The 20786-nt window shown below is 42.2% G+C and overlaps 1 protein-coding gene across 3 annotated transcripts in view; it reads right to left on the bottom strand.

The window, feature by feature from the left end:
* The window catches only part of LOC139210556 (transcription factor COE3), a 65624-nt gene extending 49868 nt beyond the window's left edge, over nucleotides 1–15756 (bottom strand). For all 3 annotated transcript variants that reach the window (XM_070840601.1, XM_070840599.1, XM_070840602.1), the window contains exons 1-6: nucleotides 15626–15756; nucleotides 15181–15337; nucleotides 14819–14882; nucleotides 14476–14531; nucleotides 12512–12585; nucleotides 10706–10774 (exon numbers count right to left, since the gene is read on the bottom strand). In XM_070840601.1, coding sequence (XP_070696702.1) covers nucleotides 10706–10774; nucleotides 12512–12585; nucleotides 14476–14531; nucleotides 14819–14882; nucleotides 15181–15337; nucleotides 15626–15756 — 551 coding nt within the window. The remainder of the gene's footprint in view (nucleotides 1–10705; nucleotides 10775–12511; nucleotides 12586–14475; nucleotides 14532–14818; nucleotides 14883–15180; nucleotides 15338–15625) is intronic.
* Between the last annotated feature and the right edge of the window lie 5030 nt (nucleotides 15757–20786).

Here is a 20786-nt window from a genome sequence, read left to right as displayed (position 1 = left end):
ATTTCATTAGGAGGGAGCTCGACTGAGTGACATGTGAAGCACACCTCGCCGTCGACCTGATGAAGTTTACTTCTCTCAAACGGCAAAAAGCCACTTTGTAGACTAGCCCTTTTTTCCACAGAGGAAGAGAGGGGGTGATGGCTGAGCACCAATAAAAGAATCATGAATGTTGTTTCACAGAATGACAGGCCTATCTGTACACAAATATTTCTCTTCGAGAAAAATGTAAGCTTCAGAGCTTTTTTTTTTCCTCCTCTCTTTTTAAAGTAGATTAGACTTGATGGAACTGACAGTGTTCAAAATATGATCACCTAAATTCGAAGCCTTGTAGGAAACATCTAACAAGACGCACAAAAGGGAGAATAGAAACAGATTGTTGTTATCTTACAAAAGTGGCAAGTGTTATGTGAGGAAAGTAGCATCTCACCCAGTGAACTAAATAATTCACAAACAAATACACTATTGTCCCACAACCTTGATAAATACACCATCTCTGTATAAGAGGTCAATGTCAAGCATCCATAACACTCAGTGCTGTCTTCTTAAAGCTCCTGGTGTTACGTATGAGAGACTTCTGCCTATCTGTCTCACTCTGTTTAGCTGCAGTAGCTGCCATTCTGTCTGCATGTCTGCTGCTGCCGCTGATAGATCACTCTCCTGCCCACCCCTTCAACCTACCCCCTCCCCGCCACAACCCACCATCATTTCAGGGAGCCTGAGAAATGGCTTAGCCATGTGAGGTTACTCAGGTACCAAAAAGGCTGTGACCCTGTGACCCCCCCAGCTGACCTTCCTGACCTGGACGTCATACTTTCTCCTTCTCCAACAGAAAACAAAAACAAATCTTATCATGCGCCTCCGCGGCTCAAAGAAGAGAAAAAAAGAAAGCCCTTATATCAATGCGGTGCTTTGACAATCATCTATCCACATGACCTGTGATTTCTCCAACAGGGTCTGCTTGACACTTACAACAGAGAGGTGACGGCGCGCAGGTTGTCCATCTCTCGCCTCGCCTGCCCTTATCTCCTTTCCTCTCCATCTCTCTCCTCACTCCTTGTGTGCACAACTTAATAAGCAAGCAAGGGGTAGATTCCCATTATGGAAACCCTGGAAAATGGCCCGGACATTTTCCCCCATATCTGGGATCTCCATCTGGAGAAGGCACTCTCGCTCTCACTGCCCCCCTTGTCCAATCTCTGTGTGTGTTCTGGTGAGCCTATGCTGCAGAGATGGCTTTCACTCTCCACTGGCTACAATGAGATTGGCCCACCAGGTTGACTCTATTCGAATCGACAACCCATTTCAATAACGTAACAAAACAGAACAGAGTGGTGATGTTGAATAAAACATTTTTGAGGTGCGCTCAGGGGGCAAGATGGAGGTCTTAAATTATCTAAATCTGTAAGATTTTGGAACGCTTTAGCAGAAACACACATTCAGCTCCACATACCACAGCGTAATGTGTTACATATTGATTTAATAATAGCATGTAATTTGGTTAGTTTACCCCTTTGTGTTGTTCTGAACTGCATGTCTGTGTCACTGCTCGCACATCAGTTAGGGCTGCTTCATAACTAGAGTATAAGGTTAACAGACTAATAAAGATTACACTGAGGTCAGCAAGTCACTAATCCCCGGCGTTATTAGTAAAAACAAAGCCTACAGCTTTACGCCATGCACCTCATCACATCTGAGTGCCTATGCACGTGCATAAGGTCCGAACATAATATGGTGTGACTTAAACCATACAATGAGAAGAGAAAATAAATATGCTAAGAGCAGCAGGGGTGGACCAGGCCAGGCCTCTGCGGACCTATGTCATCACTCCCTCTGGTCTCGGCTGCGCTCCCCACCCGAGCGAAAGGCTCAATGATTACGGAGGCTCAGCTTCCCTCTAAGAAAGCAAACCGGAGCTGCAGTCCAAACAAGGCCGAGCCAGCAGCGAGGGAGCACTGCTACACCAGGCAGCTCGGGTTTACCGTCGCCTCCGACCTGGCTGGCCCCCGGGCTTGCATTAGTCCCCCAGCCCAGCCTCTCTAGGACAAACAAACAACCACCACTTACACAGTCAGGGACGAGCAGTGAGGCAGGGAGAGCTGGTGCCACCAGCACTGTGTGGAGGAGAAGCTGACCCAATTGGATTTGCTTTATCACCCCATATAATGATTCCCAGACTGGCCTGTTCCAGTGGTAGAAAATAAAAATTACAAAAAAAAAAATCTGCCTGCCTGCCATTCTGAGTTTGGCCCAAAATGGGCAGCTCCCCCAAAACAGATGGGGAGGCATCTCAAAAATGTTCTCTGCCTCTGGGGACATGTGGTTTTCCCCATCATTATATAACTGTAAACTCCTGGATGTCAGAGATTGGGGATAATAACTTTCAGATGTTGGCAGCCCGGGCCAATGCTGGGACCTGCTGGATGGGAACGGTTATTTGGCAGAGGGGAGGAAGTCCGAGAGATTAGGACTAAGATGTGACAGGGAGAAAAGTGAATCTGGACTGGAGCTGAATGGGTCGCCCTCGCCTGTTCCAGTGTGCTCGGCATTGTGCGGGCCCTAATGATGACCGTATGGGACGCAGAGGCCCCGGCATGCGTGTGCGCTTACACACGGGATAGAGAACGAGACACACATTAATATCAAAACCACAGGAAATCATGTCATCCTGTTAACACGCCGAAATCAAGCTAAAGTGCTCTGGCTTGATACAACACTTTTAGCATTCCATTTCAATTTTCAGATATATTTGATATGACAGTTTTAGCACTCCCCATTGCGGTGCAGATGTGCCACTAATTCAGAAACAGACACACCTCCTTCAATAAATGAGTCCTTATAGAAGTGTCATCCCGTTAAACCATTTTTACTGGTTTGTCTCACATGGCGGCAGAGGATCATTGTTCACTGCGGACGTGGTTGCTGGTTGCCGTTGTGGTCAAGGTTTGGTCACTTAAACTCATTCTCCTCTAATGAAATGAAACATCTCCTCACATTTCATATATTCCAGCTGGTCACTGCATGGTAAAAAGCACAATCCCGTTTTTCTTCTTTTTAAATATTTTCTTCCCTTTGCTTTAAAGAATCGATCGCAGTGCTGAACAAGCAGAGGAGTGTTTTTTATTGTAAATCAATACTGATCGATCGGCTGCCTGGGTGTTGAATATGGATCAATATCACACCAGGCTGAGGAGGAGATCTGATTTCAATTGGCAAGAGAAGCCCACAGCAGGTTTCCATCAAGCGGTAATTCAAGACATGGGAACATAAGTCAGATGGATTGATATAGACTAGCCAGGACCTTTCTTGCCACTGAACCAGCTCAAGGAAATTTCTGTCATATATCATTAACGCAGTTGGGGCAGGCAGTAAAAAAAAAAGAAGGGGGGCAGAGTACCTCAGTGACCCTCAATAAAGAGCATTGGTCAAACATTGAGTAAATACTCCATTATTACCATAAATGTAATGTTTTTTAATAAAGAAACTCCAGAATAAAGAAGTCCAACCAACTAAAACATTAAAATAGAAGCTCTGCTCTCTATGCACACATACACCACAGTGTGGTCGTGTTCTGTGGAACTTCTGGTACTGATTATGTGGGGGTCAGCTTGAGATTCATACTGTAAGCTGTTATTAATTTACTGAACAAATGTCCTGGAGAAAACTGGTGAATGGTGAAATATTTTCATTACACTTATCGTACGGTCAATCTTTATTAAACCTGCACATTTCTTTAATTTAAGCACGGCTACAAAATACATAACATAAGTTAACTGCGCAAATGTCGCCAAAGTGCACCGAGTATATGTGTATGTTAAAAAAGCAGGTCACCTCGTTCATTCATCACTTGTTTGTGATTCCTGAAGAGAGGGGCACTGTTCCAAATGACAGCATTGTAAAACAATAAAAACAGAGCTATAGTTAGAAATAACTTGTCACTTTTAATAAATGACACTGGTTCAGGGCTCTTTCTCTGGGGCTTCTCCTCCGATACATCCCAGGCACCCCTGGGGCCAACAGAGCAGCCAGCAGACCAGCTCGTTTCCCCGAGGTAACTGATGACCCTATCCCTGAATTCCCCCATCTTTGTCCTGTGACCTCACACCAGCGGGAGCAGGACCATGTCCGATGAAATCTTCAGACTGCTTCCCATCCTAATCTTGCCTGTGTCACACTACAAATTGCTACATTCAGAAAATGGAAATAGATTGAGGTGGAGACGGAGGGAGGGACTGACAGAGGTAGAGAATAAGGGAAGGATGGGAGGGGAGGGGGAGTGGAGGAGTGTGCATCGACAACCAGTCCCCTAAGAAAAATACTTGAGGAAAGAACGACTCGGGAGATCCCGACAAGGAATCACATCTCAGCGAACATATTGATCTGATTTACAAAACCTCCACTCTAATGCGAAACAAATGGCGTGGGCGTGAACTGGTACTTAACCATAAAACCCCAGCATTACTCCGTCTCCGATGAAATACCACATATATCCCTCACCAGGGCCTAATGTGCTGTTTTACGGCCAGATACGACTGAGGTTGACCCAACAGTTTGTTTGACAATTAGGGGAAACCTAATAAGGATTGAATGGGAGTGAGAACATGCCAAGAGAAAGAAAGGAGACCCTTTTTCAATAGAAAAAATGGCTAAAAAAACACTGGTCTGAGTGACCTAAATGTGATTCACAGAATCAGGAGCTGTTTGACAAAGCTCTTGCGTCATTAATGCTTTAAGAAACCAAACAACATCTTCAAAACGGCTACAAAGTTTAATTATAAAGGAGAGCTGCTAAATATTTGAGAAAGAGTGGCATGCTTTATTCACTTCAGATTTAATTTCAATAATGTAAGATTTTCACCATGGTGGCTTATTGTGGCAGTGTGTCAGGGAAAACTGAATAAATCTCACTGGGTTGTTTTCTTTCATAATATCACAATAAATCCCTTACATCGCTCCACAGCCGGATTTAAATCACATTAACGCAGCATTAAACTAAGTCAGTGAATTCAACTGAAGATAGTTAACTTTAACAACATACACGGTAAAAAAAATCTTTGTTAACCTTTTCTTGTTTCTCTTCAACATGTGTGTGTGTGTGTGTGTGTGTGAGTGTGAGTGTGTGCATGTGTGTGTGTGTGTGTGTGTATACAAGGTCCAGTGTTGCTCTTGGCCCTGCATTCATCCCATCACCCCAGCTCTGGCCTTGTTTCTGTCAGCAGTGAACCAGGGGAGTAAAGAGTGGGGGGGGGGGAGAGAGCAAGAGAAGGAGAGGAAGAGAAGGAAAGGGGGAAAGAGAAGGGGGTGGTGAAGGGGGGAGGGGTTGTCTCCATGGACAGATGGACTGCTCTTTCTCAACACATGTGGAACCATGTTTCGTCTTTCACTGCCGTCAAGCTGGAGCCGAATCCGTCGCTCTGTTGGCCCGCACCACTCTTTCGTACTGCACACCTCTCTCTTTAGCACAGCACACACACACACACAAGTGCGCAGCCACACACATCATCGCGAGTGTGTGCACGCACAGGGACACACACGGAACGCACGCACACACGGCACACAAACATCTCCGTCTTTCTCTGCACACATGTTAAAGTCATCACCCCTGCTCAGCGCTAGTAAAACACAACACCCCCGGCTTCTCTGCTGTTGTCAAGTCTTGCCATTAGCTGATGCCACTGGGGAATCCTACCCTAGTGAGGTGGGTCTCCCTCGGGAATGTCAGGCACCACGTTACGTTCAGCCGCCACTCATGTGAACCCAAACATGTGAGCATAATTTGGAAAATATCATTTATACTGTGCGTCTTTGTACGTGTCTTGACATTTACAAACTGCGATAAAACCGACATGAGGGAGGAGGGAATAGAAAACAGGGCGAGAATAATTTGAGGTAATGTTTTGCTTAGTGAACAGTATTACCCAATCCTGGATGTTGGAGCACTGGGAAGGAGGTTCTGGCTCTGGGGCTGCAGAGAGGGTCTGGGTTTCATTTTTCGGCAAGTGCAAGCCAAAGGAGAGCTGCCAAGTACAGCTTTCGCTCTCAACACTTCCTGCTCTTCCTACTCTGGCTCGAGAGGAGACAGGCCTCACTCAAACATCACGTCGACTTAGGCAGGGGTGGCCAGTTTATTCTCCCATTTCTCAATGGGCGTCAAAAACTCACATCTGTCACATGAATTACACCGAACGCAGCCATAAATAAAAAGCCGAGATGGAAATATTATTAAGCCACAAATGAAAAGGTGCACACAGGTGTTTGCATGCGTGTGTAAATATAGAAAGAGAGCATTTCCTATAAAAGTTAACAGCTTTAAATGACTCACTGTAAAGCTTAAAAAAACATGGCAGTGCAGGTCCCACAGCTCAGCGGTATAATGCAAGAAATCCAGAAGGAACACCTGCAGCAATCAACTCTCAATCACAACAACAGTGACCCCATCCACTGCATCATTTTCATTATGGATGGTGGGAACACAATGCCAGATTAACACTACCTACCGAGTGCCATCTTAATTGCCCCTCTGCAGATGCAGTGAAAACATGTCATTTAGGTACTTCATAAACAGACTTCTCTTTGCAGGTTATCAAGACAGCCGCTCAGTGAAAACACACCCTCTTTTCCAATGCTGATGTGCAATTAAAATGGTTTTAGAAATCCTCTTTGACAGTCCAGGGCTTAGCCAAAAATGTAAATGACATTAAAGGAGACAATGAATTTAATTTTGTTTAATGTCCCCTTTCGCTGATTCTCATTTACATCACATTTCCACATAAAGGGCTGACCTTATAAATACTGGCATTTGTTCAGCTTTTGGAGGTAATCACGGTTTTGCAAAAACCAGATGGGAGCACACAAATTTTCCGATTTGTTTCTTAGAAGGCCGGGGGAACCACATGTGAGACGTTCTAAGACTGCCGTCTTTTGTTTCTGGTAAACAACTTGACAACAAGTCAAGTGCACTCTGGGAAATGACCTCGTAGGTGTTCCACAAATGAACGATAACGCAAAGTCATTTAGAAAATACAGGCTCACTAATGAGGGACATAACAGAAAGCTAAGCAAAATTTACATTAGGCCAAAATTTAATTGCATTAACACACGAACAGGTGCAGCGAGGCCTTTATAAATGAGCTAAATGAATAAAAGCCTCCCACAGCACAACCATGTGTGCTGACCAAAAAAAAGAGACAAGGGGAAAAATAAGGGAAAAAACAAGTCAATGTCATGAATTATTCAGTGGCTGGGCTGCACTCCAAAGGTCAGTGCTCTTTGACCTTTGTGACAGGAAGTGAAAGGGAGTGCCGTGGCCGCTGGAATAAATGGAGCTGACTTGTTTAGATCTGGTCCACAGTCCGTTTGTGAATGGCAGGGTAAATTGACACAGGATGTTAAACTGTATGAACATACATTAAATTCAAAATTCATATATGGGCAGAACACACATTGATAACGTAGTCTCTGTCTGTCTCAATTTTACTTGCATAAATTGCTCCAGCTTTTCAGAGTAAAAGGTGACCTTTGAACCCAGAGATGCAGAATGAGTCGTTTTCTCTCCTCTTTCAACAACATGTGCTGTCTTATTACAAAATCCATGTGTACGCCCGAACAGTGTATCTAATCTTTCACACAAGAGAAGACAGAGTCAATAAATGCAAGAGAGTGAAGACAGATACCAGACCAGGAGACTCATAGCAAATTGAGTTATGTTTGGCTATACACTACATGCACTGTAAATGGGAAAATCATCTAATCAGATAATATTGGGTACCTCATCACTGTAATTCTAAAGTCTCAAATTACTGACTGAATAAACCTACACCCCCACTTACTTTAAGGCACCATTAACTTATAAATGTGACATCTGTAGCACTGCTGGATTCATAAAGGGGAGAGATGATTACACTGAACTGCAAAGTAATGCGGTCACAGAAACGGTGCTACAATTAGTCACTAGATGAATTTACTGCCTCTTTTATTTAACGTAAGCGCCGACTGACTTTGAATTTTTTTTTTTTTTTCCTGAATTGATTCTAGAAGAAAAAAAAGTATGCTCCCGCTATTGAAAGACAATAGACTTTTTTGTAGAGCGTAATATGCACTGACTTTCCCAAAAGATATTGAAATTTGAGTCACAACACATATAAACCCACCCAAATGCAACAAAAATAGGGCCTTTCTTCATCCAAAAAGGAGAATGAATAATGCAAAGGCATCAAATGTAAGTGCTGAAATATTTAAAGACCAAGCAGTGCTGAAACTTTGTGACAGCTGTTGGGCCTATATCTAACCAACTTTTTTTTAAAGAGAATCCTTCCTCTTCAAAAATCTGAGTGAAAATCTGTATCAAAACTCTGAGAGAAAATAGGGTAAACAGATGTCTGGCTTGACCGCAGGAAAATAGGACACATTTGGAATGATAAGTTTCCCAAACTCCGTTGGATATGCCAGATCCATGGGAACGCCAGTTAATGTCTTGCTAGATGCCAGCTAGCTGTGTGCGCTTTCCCCTCTTACCATCTGGGAAAATGTTACAGCGAATGAACGCCATCAATGATTCACTCCAAATCTGTTTCTTAAGGTTCGGCCATGCTACTGTTTCTCTAGGAAATGTGGCAGTGCTCGCTGGTTTTCATACTGTAATTGTAGACAGATGAGACATGCCTGATTCAACAATCAAACCTCTCCTCTAGGTTTATGTCACTCAACTATGTTCTACTCAATTGGAAATAATCAGTTTCTGCCAGCAGCGACCGCAGCACAGGTGCCTGTAATGATGTGCATGAGAAAATGACAGATGTAACAGAAATGGCTGTAAAACATGGAAGCTTTAACTAAAAGCTTACCCATATGCACAGCGGGAATAGTAAAATAATTGCAGTAAATAATCTTACGTAGCATACAGTGTGCTCTGGTCATGTCCGTAACTCTTGCTAAACCCTGCAACCTTTCACAAGCACCCCTCTCTGCAAGCCTCCTTCGGTCACTGGGAACCTGTGTGGGTCTGTTAGGGTGAGCTGACGGGCTCATAGTTACGACATGGAGACAATGGGAGGGTCTAATGAGGAACATATGCTTTTGTGTTTCAACAGAGCCACTCATTGTGCAAGGAAAGGGATACTCTACTCCTATTCAGACTCGTCACAATGAAAATCCGAGCCCTCCCTGAGCCAGTTGAGCTTACAATATCCATCCGCTTCTTTTTTCCCTGTTCTTTTTTTCCCACCCCTCTTCTTGACTTTAATTCTCCATGCATTCATTTTGCTTATTGTACTTATGTTACATGTTTTGTCCCACAGATTGAAGAACAATGGTGTGCGAAACTCTAAGCAGTAAAAGGCAGCAGAGCGACACAAAGCAAACATAAAAGCGGCGGAAATTAGGCAAAGAAGACGTCTCAAGTTATATGTTAATGCTCGCACTATCGTCCCCTCACTGACAAATGCGCTTGACTAATAAATTAAGCATTTCACTTGGTGCCAGATGCAGCGGAAAATAAAAGCGCTCTATCCTGACATTGTGCTAAACACCTGAGCACTTTTCTTGTATATGATGCACAGTTACTGTCACAAAAACATAAACAACATATAAGCAGCGTGCATGCGTGTGAGGGTGTGTGTGGGTGTCTGTCTGTCTGTCTGCGTGCTTGTGTCCTTGTGTGCAGTGTGTGTGTGTGTGTGTGTGTGTGTGCCTCCAATGTGTCTGTGTGAGTTTGAGTTCAGACAGCAGTAGCTCTGGTAATCCATCCAGGCTCCCAGGGCAGCCAGCTCCTACTTCCTGATGCATGAGAAGCCGCTGGAGTGGAGTGGCAGCAACAACTGCTCAGCCCTATTTGATTACTAATAAGAGAGTTGTCCCCTCTGTCAGATACCAGGCATTCTCCACTAAGCAAACAGTGATTCCGGCTAGTCAAACATTAGCATTGCTGTCTCTCCCTACTACGTGGTGAGAGTTACATTGAGATCGACGATCAAACTACCTCCCCCCCCCCCCCCCCCGCCCCCGCCTCTCGCCTCACCCCTATATCCACCACACACATGCACACAAGTATCTAAACATATTCACACTGACCAGGATGTATAGTTTGACAGTGTGCGAAAAATGTCAAAGCCTGAAAGGCCATTTATTCTCCCTCTTTAGAAAGTGATGGAGGTAATATAAATGTGGCAGATGTAACTTCCCTCAAGGTGCAGAACAAAACAGCAGACATAAAATGTTTATCCCATCTAAAACAAAACTTTAATAGCATCTAGCTCACAGCTAACTTGAGAGAAGGAAACAGTCAATGAAAAACAACTATTGACAGTGTAAGCATCACTGTCGTAAACAAAGAAGGGATGCCAGCCAAATAAATGTGAAGTTGCCTTAGCTAATTAGGTGTATTCCCAGCATGATCCTCTAGTGATTGAACCACCTGTGATTGAACAAACCCTATCCAGGTGGTGACCGCCCCTCGGTGCACAGGTACCTGGGAAAGACGCCCCTCAGCCGCTCACACAGAATCACCCACAGTTCCCACACTGTGGGCTATAAGATGCAAGTCAGCCCAACTGAGCCGTCTGGCACACCGGGAGGGAACTCATTTGTTCACAAGCTCATCCATGTGCTTTCTCATCCACTCAGTCACTCATCCGTTTAGTCACTCAGACACTCACTCATTCATTTACTCGTTCTCCGTTCACAAACACAGAGGAAGCAGCACACAGCCTACCTGTCAATGATCACAGGGTCTGATGGAGTCTCGTTCCTGTTTCCACAGCTTTTCTTGTCACAGCATCGGCTGTAGGAACACAGAAAGAGGGTTTTCACGACCAGCAATACTTTGCTAAATAAATAAAAATAAATAAATAAATAATGCACACAAAGCCACATACATTTATTAAGTGCCTTGGAGTGGTTTTGATATCGGGGAGAAAAAAAATTGCCATGAGATTTCCTTCACTCAATCTATCCATTCCATTGATGCTGATGGTTGATAAAAATGGTGAAAACAACATGTTGTGTTGTTTGGCTTAGTGTTGGAGGGGAGGGGAGTGGGGATTGGGCCAGGAGGCAGGGGAGTCACTTTTCACAGCTTCAGCTTTTGTTTACCTCTAATTGCCAAGCTGCTATTTCTGAGGGAGATGCAAGGTGCCACCCTCAACCAATATTTCTGCGGGGCATTTATCAATTATGGCCTCAAAAGCACTAATCTATCTTCCACCACATGTTTCAACCATCTACTCCCTAAGCTTATAGCTAGCTGCCTCTCACTTCTTTGATTGGGACTTGAATCAAAACTGCAAAAATAAACAAATACATCATCCCAGCTTCCAGTTGAAATGAAAACATATAAACATATGTGAATAAGATTGATTTATGCCATATGGTGCAGAAAGAAAAACAAAGATTTTGTGCAAAGCTACTGTCAGTCAACCACACATTATTTAAATTTTTCTGATTTACATGACTTTCCAGCAGAAATAATAGAGATGTGTTTTATGGCTAAGGTGCTGCGAAAGTATTAGAGCACAAATGTAATGCAAATTCTCGCAGTATTACACGCCTGAAAATAAGATATAATAATAAGACATTAAGAGAATGCTCTTATTTTAACTGTTCTTATTATGCATATCTTTTTATCTGATAATACGCAGCAGTTAAGGTAGTTCTTTATTCAGCAGCATAATGCACTTCTTCTTGACAAAAAAAATATTACCTCTAGAGCACCAGCATATTCAACGTGTCACAAATAAGTGATGGATGCATGTATAAATTGAGCGTGAGTGATGAGTTTATGCATGGAAAAAGACAAATCATTCTCAGCTCTCATGCTGCACTTGCTCTCAACCAGTAACTTGAACAATGCACCGGTGCAACAAAGGAGAGGTTAACCGACAGTATCCGAATTCAATGTTCACAAAGCTCATGCTGAGCTCAACAATAACAACAAAAGGCGTTTTTCCTTTTAGTATCAATGACACCGCTGAATAGCAGCGCAATATGAGAGGTTGAGATTTATGTGGTTAAATGACGCTAAAAGGCTCGCTGATCATTGTTGACAGGTGGGATCAACCGAGAGCTGGAGAGGAAAAAAAAAACAAAAAAAACTGATACATAGCATGCAACGTCTATGCATAACTTAACAGGAAACACGTTGTCTCGGGCAGGCTTAAATGATGACATACAATTCTTGAAATATAAAAAAATAAACAAAGTACAAATTAAAAAAACATAAGTTGTGTAGAGTGTCACTGACTGTTTATTATACATTCAATTTCCCTTCAGTGGAAAAGACAGTCAGTGCATTCTCACTGTCATATTCATATCAAAGTTGAGTCACATCATATCAAAGTTAGAAATGACAGCAGCTCTCTCTCTCTCTCTCTCTCTCTCTCTCTCTCTCTGTGGCTGCTGAAGGACCACAGGACAGTCTGAATTGCTGCATCACATCATGAGTGTCAAAACTTATTGAAAGGGGGGGGGAATTACTTTTTGCCTGGATCTGCAAAACGGACAGAGCAAAAATAATGCTTACCTGCACATAATTTCATGAGTAAGAAGAACTCTGCACATTTCTGGATTCTTGTCTTGGCCCTCATAAACTATGGCCTTTGAAAGGGAGAGACACGACAATAAAGTGAGAACACACTCATCACTTGAACACACATTAATTCACGTAAATTCACAAATAATTAGAGCAAAGTGTCTGCTATTTTTGCACTTGACAAAATAAATCAGGGCATGAATACACATGATGTCAGGGCAGCAAAATGTATTACATGGGTGCAGAAGCTAAGTGATAAACATGGTTAAGATAATCACAGCAATCTCCCCACTCTTATAAATTATATTCATTAAAATAAAGACAAATGGCATACATCTAAATAAACACATACAGAAAGAAGTAGCATTAATAATAACACCAACAGCAATATTTCTAGTGGCAGTAATGATAATAAAATATGTATAATTACAAAATGAATGGTAAAGATCATGATGATAACAATAATATTAAATTGTATTTTTTTTTATTAATCTAGATAATATCCTGTGGCTCAGACAGACAGACAGAGAAAGAGAGGGAGACAGAGGGATTTTCATAAGGAGAGATCCAATAGAAGTGTCATCAATATGCTTATAATCTGGGGATATTTGGGGGAAAGTGTTAATGGGCAATCTGTTGTTTATTTTGAGCCGCTAACAATGATCTTTCTGTGGATAAAAAGCGGTGTCTGGCGGTACGGTTGAGTAATTTTTGAGCATTGGCTGAAACAGATGGCGTGGAGCTATCAGTTCTGCCGCTCTTCTCTCCCTCCCTCGATCCCTCCCTCCTTCTTCCATTTCTAAGGATAGACACTTCACTCCCTCGTATGCTGAACCGGCACCAAGTGCAAACACAGGCAAAGCACCACATTATCCACTAAATATCAATAAGACAAATAACAAAAAAACTAAAATGCAACTGAACAAGCAGGTTGTTCTTTCTTACTATTCGTGTTTTGGTGGCATTCATAATTTTCTGATTTATTTTTCAGCCACGTCCAATATAAGAGGGTGACTTTGAAAAAAAAGTGACATATCTGAACCAGGTCGCATCACCATCTCGCTTTTAAAAGCTGTCCTACTTGACCTGGTATTTTTTTTCTCTACCTTTTTTTTTTTCTGGGAAGCGGCCGATTATCTATATTGGTTTGATTTATGTGGCGATTTGCAGCTGTAGAAACAGAAATCCATAAATTGCTTGTTCTGCGTCATTGACTCGGATCATTCGCGCAGGAATGTTGTCTGTGACCAGTGGCCCAGGCTCCACGGCTCTATTCACCAGGCTTCTACCTAAACCCTTCATTTAATAACAAAACATGCGATGGAGAGCTGAAACAAGAGCGTCTGATTTTATTCCCCCAATTATAATAACGCATACAAAATCTTTGAGTGTGCCTTAAGACTTCTAATAATAACATTATGTGCGCTGGGCTCTGGGTTAAAAGTCACTCAAGTGTTTGGGAGGAAGATGGGGTGAAATGCACCTCAGCAAAAAAAAAAATATCCATATTTATATTTATAAATATAATACTTGATGCTAATTTTTTTTTTTAAAAACATGTTTGGAGCGTCACCTCTGACTCTTTGCAGCGAAAGTCAAATCAGATCATATGGAGCAGACGTGGTGTTTAAATTTTAATGTTGGGCAAACTGAGCCTGCAAAGAAGCCCAACTCTGGCAGAGTAAGAATGACTTTAGGAGTCTTGCAATATGATATGAGCAAACGTAAACAGTCAAAATGGAAGCTGTCTCTTCTGGTTACACCGGTAATTTGATTTTATTTTGTCGCCACAATTGCATTTTGTTGGCTGATCCTTTTTTTTTTTTTTTTTTTTTAACCGTTTTTGGATCTCAGGGGTGACAATTTGCACGGCGTGTTATGGTTTTGCACAAGTGAACCATGGATGTGAGCAGAGGGTTGCACCGTGCGAGGAAACAAGTGTAACAGCAGCTTACCTGCTTCGTCATGGAATCGATTAACCGTATGTAAAGATCCTGTTCTGTTCTGACGCCTGGGGAGAGAGGAAGAGGAAGAGGAGGACCACTTGTGAATTATGAGGAATTGTGGGCAATAAATTAAAAAAAAACAAAACAAAAACAGAAAGCCCTCCCAAAAAAAAAAAGTTTAGTAACATGCAATAAAAAATATAAAGAACTCAGTGATTAAAATGATAAAATCATCCCACTGCTTTTTATTATTATCATTTTTGTCATTATTGTGTGTTTTCATGCTAAGACACGAACTAAAGTTTGCTATATTTGCACGTGTTTGCAAAATATGAATGAGACTTGAACTCACCGTTGCTGTACAATAACTGTAGTTTGTAATGTATCCCATTGTTAGTTTTTTCACTGGTTGGTTCCTGCAGAAAACAACAGTTTGTGAAAATCAACATCAACAAAACAACTGGCCGTCAGCACCACATGTATGTGTGTTGGAAAGAAAAAAATATTTATATATATATAGTTTCTGTGCAAAAGATGAGAAACAGCTTTAGTTGTTAAAACGACTCTCTGTCATCAACGAATTGAGTTTTTAAAAAAATCAATATAACACGTGACATCCCCTTAGTAACCCCATTGCCATTTCAGAGAACATAATTTCGATACATGTGCTGATTATGTACAGGGGTGCATGTATTTCTAAAATACACCGCTTACTTTTTCTTTCTCCACAAAGTCCACAAAAGCTGTCCTTTCGATCTCCACGGGCTGACCCTGTCTGTCATACAGCGCCAGGACGAAATGGAAAAAATTGGATTTTCTGAGGTTGGAAGGGGGCTGCTTTTCATAATGTGCCCGTGCCAAGCCGACACCGCTGCGGGGAGAAAACAAGAGACCATCTCGGTTAAGCACCGGACACCGGGGATACTAGATGATGGAGAAGCTGATGGAAACATTGGAGATGCAGAAGCACGCTTGAGTACGGGGGAGATTTCTTGATTTGTCACAATAATGGGTAATCTGATGTAATGAAAGAAGGGAAAGCCGAAGGGGGGGCATTTATTGGGAGACCGTAATTGATACAGAGTATTCAGGGGATTGAGGGGTCGATATGATGAGGAGGGAATGCGTGAGAAAAATCAGATGCTTTTGGCATGCGTACCTTTGGGCGGCTGTGTTTGCATCCACCACCCCAGCTGTGTGCATCCAGGAGCGGACCGAGTTCAGTCCACCCAGCGGTTCCTCCTTCATCGTCGTCCCACCCCGCGGTATAGTTTCCTGAATCCCAAACATTTAGGACAATTTGCGTGAAAAAGAGCCTCCTGCGAAATTAGGGAAATAAACGTCCAAGCGTGTTATCCTTTAGGGTTGGTTTTTTTTCACGGGATAAGCAGCGAGAGCCGATTCAGACTTGCGAGGGAAAACCCGGTCCACAGGTCTTGCCTCCCTCTTCAGTCCGTCCGATGTGAACAATTCTCAAAGTGCTGTACTTAGTTAGAGCGGTATCCACAGACTGGAAAAGTGAATTGTTCAATAGACAAGATTTTTTTGTGTTGCTATTGTTCCTCTTTGTTTTTCTTTTTTTTTTTTTTTGTGCTATTCACAGAAAAATCGATGGCAGTTGTTTGTGTTTGTGGGTGATGCTGCTCTCAAAGTGCCCACATCCCTGAAGCACCGCATCCAAAACCTTCAGGACTTCTTGTTGAATAAAAAACCCACTCCTGAAAAGGTGCTGCTGCTTCTCCACAAGACAAACACAGGCAAAGGCTGATCACCAGTGGAGGTGTTCCTAGTACACAGGAGAGGTGGATAAGGGGCCCTTTCGCGTCGTGCAGGATGGATGGGAACATGCAAAACTAAGCCCTCTTTCCCCGAGGACTGAAATCTTTCCCGGGAGCCAAAACTCTAAACCCACGGGAGAGGCGCTGTCAGAATATGACGCGGAGGGGGCGTGGTTTTGACCATATATGGAGCTCTGACGGTTCCTGTCAGGCAGCGGCGCTCCACTGTACGGGTGCAGCCCTATAGTGCAGCAGCCTGAGAACACTCATTCGCTCCACTTTTCCTCTTGCTTAGGCCCTATATGTGGTGAGTTTGATTTTTTTAATGATATGGAAAATTCAACCGGGTGTAACCATCACACATAATGAGAAAAAAAAAAAAAACATAATACATATAATAATAATAATAATAATAGCCTGACTCGGAATTCATTGCTTATTATTTTCAGCTGGCCTAATGATGGCAACTTCCGTGATTAGTTTGATAATATTGGATTAGAATTAATAGTATTTGACATATTTATTCGATTAAATTTGTTATTATTATTACAGATTGACTTGATGAGATTGTTTGTTCACTAATGTGTCGAAAGCATCTCAGTGGCTGTGTGAACACAGGCCATAAATCATATTCCAGTAATGGCAGATCACGTTTCTTCATATATAAGTGATACATTTTTTATGGTGTATTTCAACTCTACGCTACGGGTTATTTTATTGTAATTAAAATGTCATTAATATACAGCTGATTTCAGAGAATCAGACGTGATTAGAAATCTATTCATCTAAATTTCTATTGATACTCTTCTAACGACAGATGATTAAGTTTCATTTGTTCTTTTTTTTTTTTGCTGTGTATTGCAAAGCAGGGGGTTCCTTTAGGTGTTAATCGCGGTGGGCATAAATTATGAACAAAGTTTGAAAATCAGGTATAGTTTCTAGCATCCATATGACTAACGTGGAAACAAATCAATCACATCACTGTGCCATTTACACAAGATAATGTCAGATCTTCTGACCTCTTTTTATGGGCTAAAAATCAGAGCCACAGTGTCTCGTGACATTAAACAAACTTCAGGAAATCCATGGTTCTGTGTCTTCTTTATTTCATGCACGTCCCGTAAAATCCGTAATAATCAGAAACATCTTAATCATTTTTAAAGAGCCGACTGCCTACATGTCCGACTCTGTCCGAGAGGGGCAAGCAAGCAATTCGGTTCATTAGTGGTGAAAAGGAGGAGAGGATGGAGGGAGAGAGGGGAGGGTGCAAGGAAGAGAGATGTGTGCTATATCCTGAGCAATCTATCTAGCTGGTGCTGAGGGTTAATAGCTGCTGCCAAAGATAAGTGAATTATAAGCTGTTGCTTTCACCTCTACACAATCTATTGCCAAATTGCCCAGTCACAAAATGAGGGTGTGGATTTTTTACTTTTTTTTTATTATTATTATTCAAGAGAAAACCATGTTTCAATTTGTGGGGGGAAAAATATCAGAAAAACTCAAAGGGGGCCCTTTGTAAAAAATGTTATCTTCTTTTTTTTTTGTCTTAGATGAAACAACCCGAGACGCATGTTGTAAATATTTCGTCTGTTCTACCGAGATTGCAAATATCTTTTTTGCACAGAACTCACTCTGCTTTTTTTTGTTGCACAGTTTCAAGTCGCTTATTAGAACTTAACCCCTGATTACACGCACCAAGGCGATTTAAATCTGATTATCAAATTAGGAGACTTTGAGACAAATCCTCTTAGATCTGATACTGTTGACTGGAGAGGGAAAATGGATCTCCACACCCGTCACGTAGGTAACGATGCTGTCCTGAAAGGGAGTTTTAAACCGTATTTGACAACAAATGCAGCTGCCCCGCTATTTCAGAAGATATTAGAGGAAAATGAATGCAAATCTGTGTGCAGGAGCCATCTGGACGTGGAGAGAGGGAGTCAGCTGCTCCACACACTGAGGCGCGGAGCCTGAATCCGTCTCAGCTCATTCTGTGGGATCATCTGCGTGGTGGGCTTACACCGTGGAAAATGCGCTCTCCATCATTAGGTGAAATGTTAGCATCAAAATAAAGGAAATGTTGATCCCCGTTTGTTTTAGTGGGTGCGTGCGTGGAAACTTTGCACGGACGCGGAATTAGAGGATCTCAGTCACATTTTCTCATTTACTACTTTAAAAAAAAAAAAAAAAAAAAAGCCCTGTTTCTCAACTGGAGGTAAGTGATGGGTGACAAGCGGGGAAACAAGTGCAAAGTATTTGCCTGATCTGTGCATCTTGGCCGCAGTGAGCCAGGCTGAATGCTCATTTAAATGACCGGTTGATGACACGAGGGGGAGGTGGGTGTGTGTGTGTGTGTGTGTGTGTGGTGGGGGGGGGGGCTGTTATCTCGTTCTTCTATTCAGTGGCCACAATGAATGAACCCCCACAGATTTTGGGCTGACCATTGATATAAAACCAAACTCCTCGGGACGCGTGGCTCCCAATAAAAATGTACACGGTGACTTCGCAGACCTCCCGTCTCGACGGGACGAGCCTTCTCCGTATTGAGGGTGACGTCTTCTTTTTTGTGTGAATTTACGGGGCGAGGCCCTCATGATCTCCTTAAATTTGCATGTAAATGGCGACATCAGCCTATACGCGTGCCAGGGGCCAGCGGGCCTCCCAGATGTCAAGGCAAAGTCAATCAGCCGGCCGCTGCCCAGCTGTCCATCGATGCACTTTATTGGGACAACACTTTCATTATGCTCACCTGCATTGTTTCCTAATGAATTGATTGGCAAAAGAGGGAGAAAAGAAATCTTATTAGCACCCACCAAGCAAGTTCGCTCACGGCTTTATCACAGAGGTTGTTTTAAAATGATCCTTTTCCCGATTAAATATTAATCAAATACGCCTTCAGTTACGCATCATTTTAAATTCCATATGGAAGAAACAGGCAGTCAGCCCACTTATTGTTTACTGCAAGTCAACTTAAATCTTTTATTCCATTGTTTAGACCCAGAATATTTTGTGCAAAAGGTTTGAAGTTAAAATGGATTTAGGCCTACGTGCATGTGACATGTGCGAGCTGCTGCGTAAAAAAAAAAAAAACTATTTACTGAGATTCACAGACTCTGTTTTAAGATTCAGCATCAGCTTCAGTTTAGACTTGTGTGTTGAGGTTTTTCTCATAAGTGGGACCATTTTGACAAGATCTATAATTAATTTGTTGGGTTTTTTTTTTTTGAAGAATTAAATTAGTAAAACGCTTGATTCCTCGTTACAGTGACAGCCTCGTATCCAAACTTTGTTTCCAGGAGCGATTAACATTAGAGCAAATAAATGCACGTCCGAGATCCGATATGACATATTCAAATATCATATTAAAATGCAGTCTGCGCGTTATTTTTAATTATGAGGGTGAAACACAAATGGCCAAGAGTGATGAGATCAATCATGTGGGCTATTCGTGTCAAGTAGTTATAGCTGATAGACGGACAGCGCCCCTCGTTGGTTACACTTGAGATCATTGTGTCGATATGAGGCAGCTGTGTTCTTCAGTGACAAGATAGCTAAATCTCAACATAGGTTTATCCAACACCCTCCACATCCCCCCCATGTCCCCTCCCCTGCCCCTCGAGTGGCCCAAAAAAATGTTAAAAAAAAAAGAGAGATAGAGAGAAAGAGAGAGAGAAGAGAGAGAAATGTTTATGTTCAGGACAAATTATCTCAAGTAATGAAAATTTGAGAAAAATATTTTGCAAGAGAATTTGTAAAAACTTTTCTGTCCAGCGTGCACACAAGAATAAAAAAAATAAGATTAAATGAAAATACATATTTATAGAGCTGAAGGATTAAAGGGGAGCAGAGCTCGTTATTGTTTTACATGCGTTCAAACAACAGTCACATTATTATTCTTATTAATATTATCATGATTATTATTGTTATTATTAATATTATACTCTCTGTCAGATAAACACCGGCATATTGTGTGACACACAGCTGGTGTGACCTCACATTTCGTCACTGACTCCTGTCAGAGTGCTCATGTTAATTGTGTGCAGTGGTGAGTTCTGTCAAGGGCATTGCCCGTGCGCACGATTTGCATTTCCATTCTGCTGTGGAAATGATGAGAGAGTTTCTGCGCGGTTTAGAGCCTCGCGGCGCAGTCTGTGGGCGAATTACATTTAAAGAAGGCGAGAGAAATTAAATAAGAAACCGAGACCACTTCAGGGCTATTAACATCTAAAATATCCCCTGGAAATTTAGACCAAAATACACATGACCAAATATCCAGCATACCTTCGCTCTTACACAGCCCCGGCTTTGATTGTGTCCATCACAGCTTTACAGGCCTATCTAAAAATCTTTATGTAAATAAAGTTATCACGCCGCCTCACGTTTCTCAGTGGCGTTGATGGACGTGAGGTAAATTAGATTATTCAGCCCTAAATCGGCACATAATAACTCTTAATATATGCGCGCTAATGGCAAACTGACTGTGACACTCAGAGAAATGGGTGCAAAAATTCTGACTTTGAAGGTCATCTCAAAATCTCATCA

This window comes from Pempheris klunzingeri, chromosome 12 (assembly GCF_042242105.1).
Source record: "Pempheris klunzingeri isolate RE-2024b chromosome 12, fPemKlu1.hap1, whole genome shotgun sequence".
NCBI classification, from domain to species: Eukaryota; Metazoa; Chordata; class Actinopteri; order Acropomatiformes; family Pempheridae; genus Pempheris; species Pempheris klunzingeri.
Note: the sequence above shows the minus strand (reverse complement) of the source record. Positions and strands in the feature narration are given on the sequence as shown.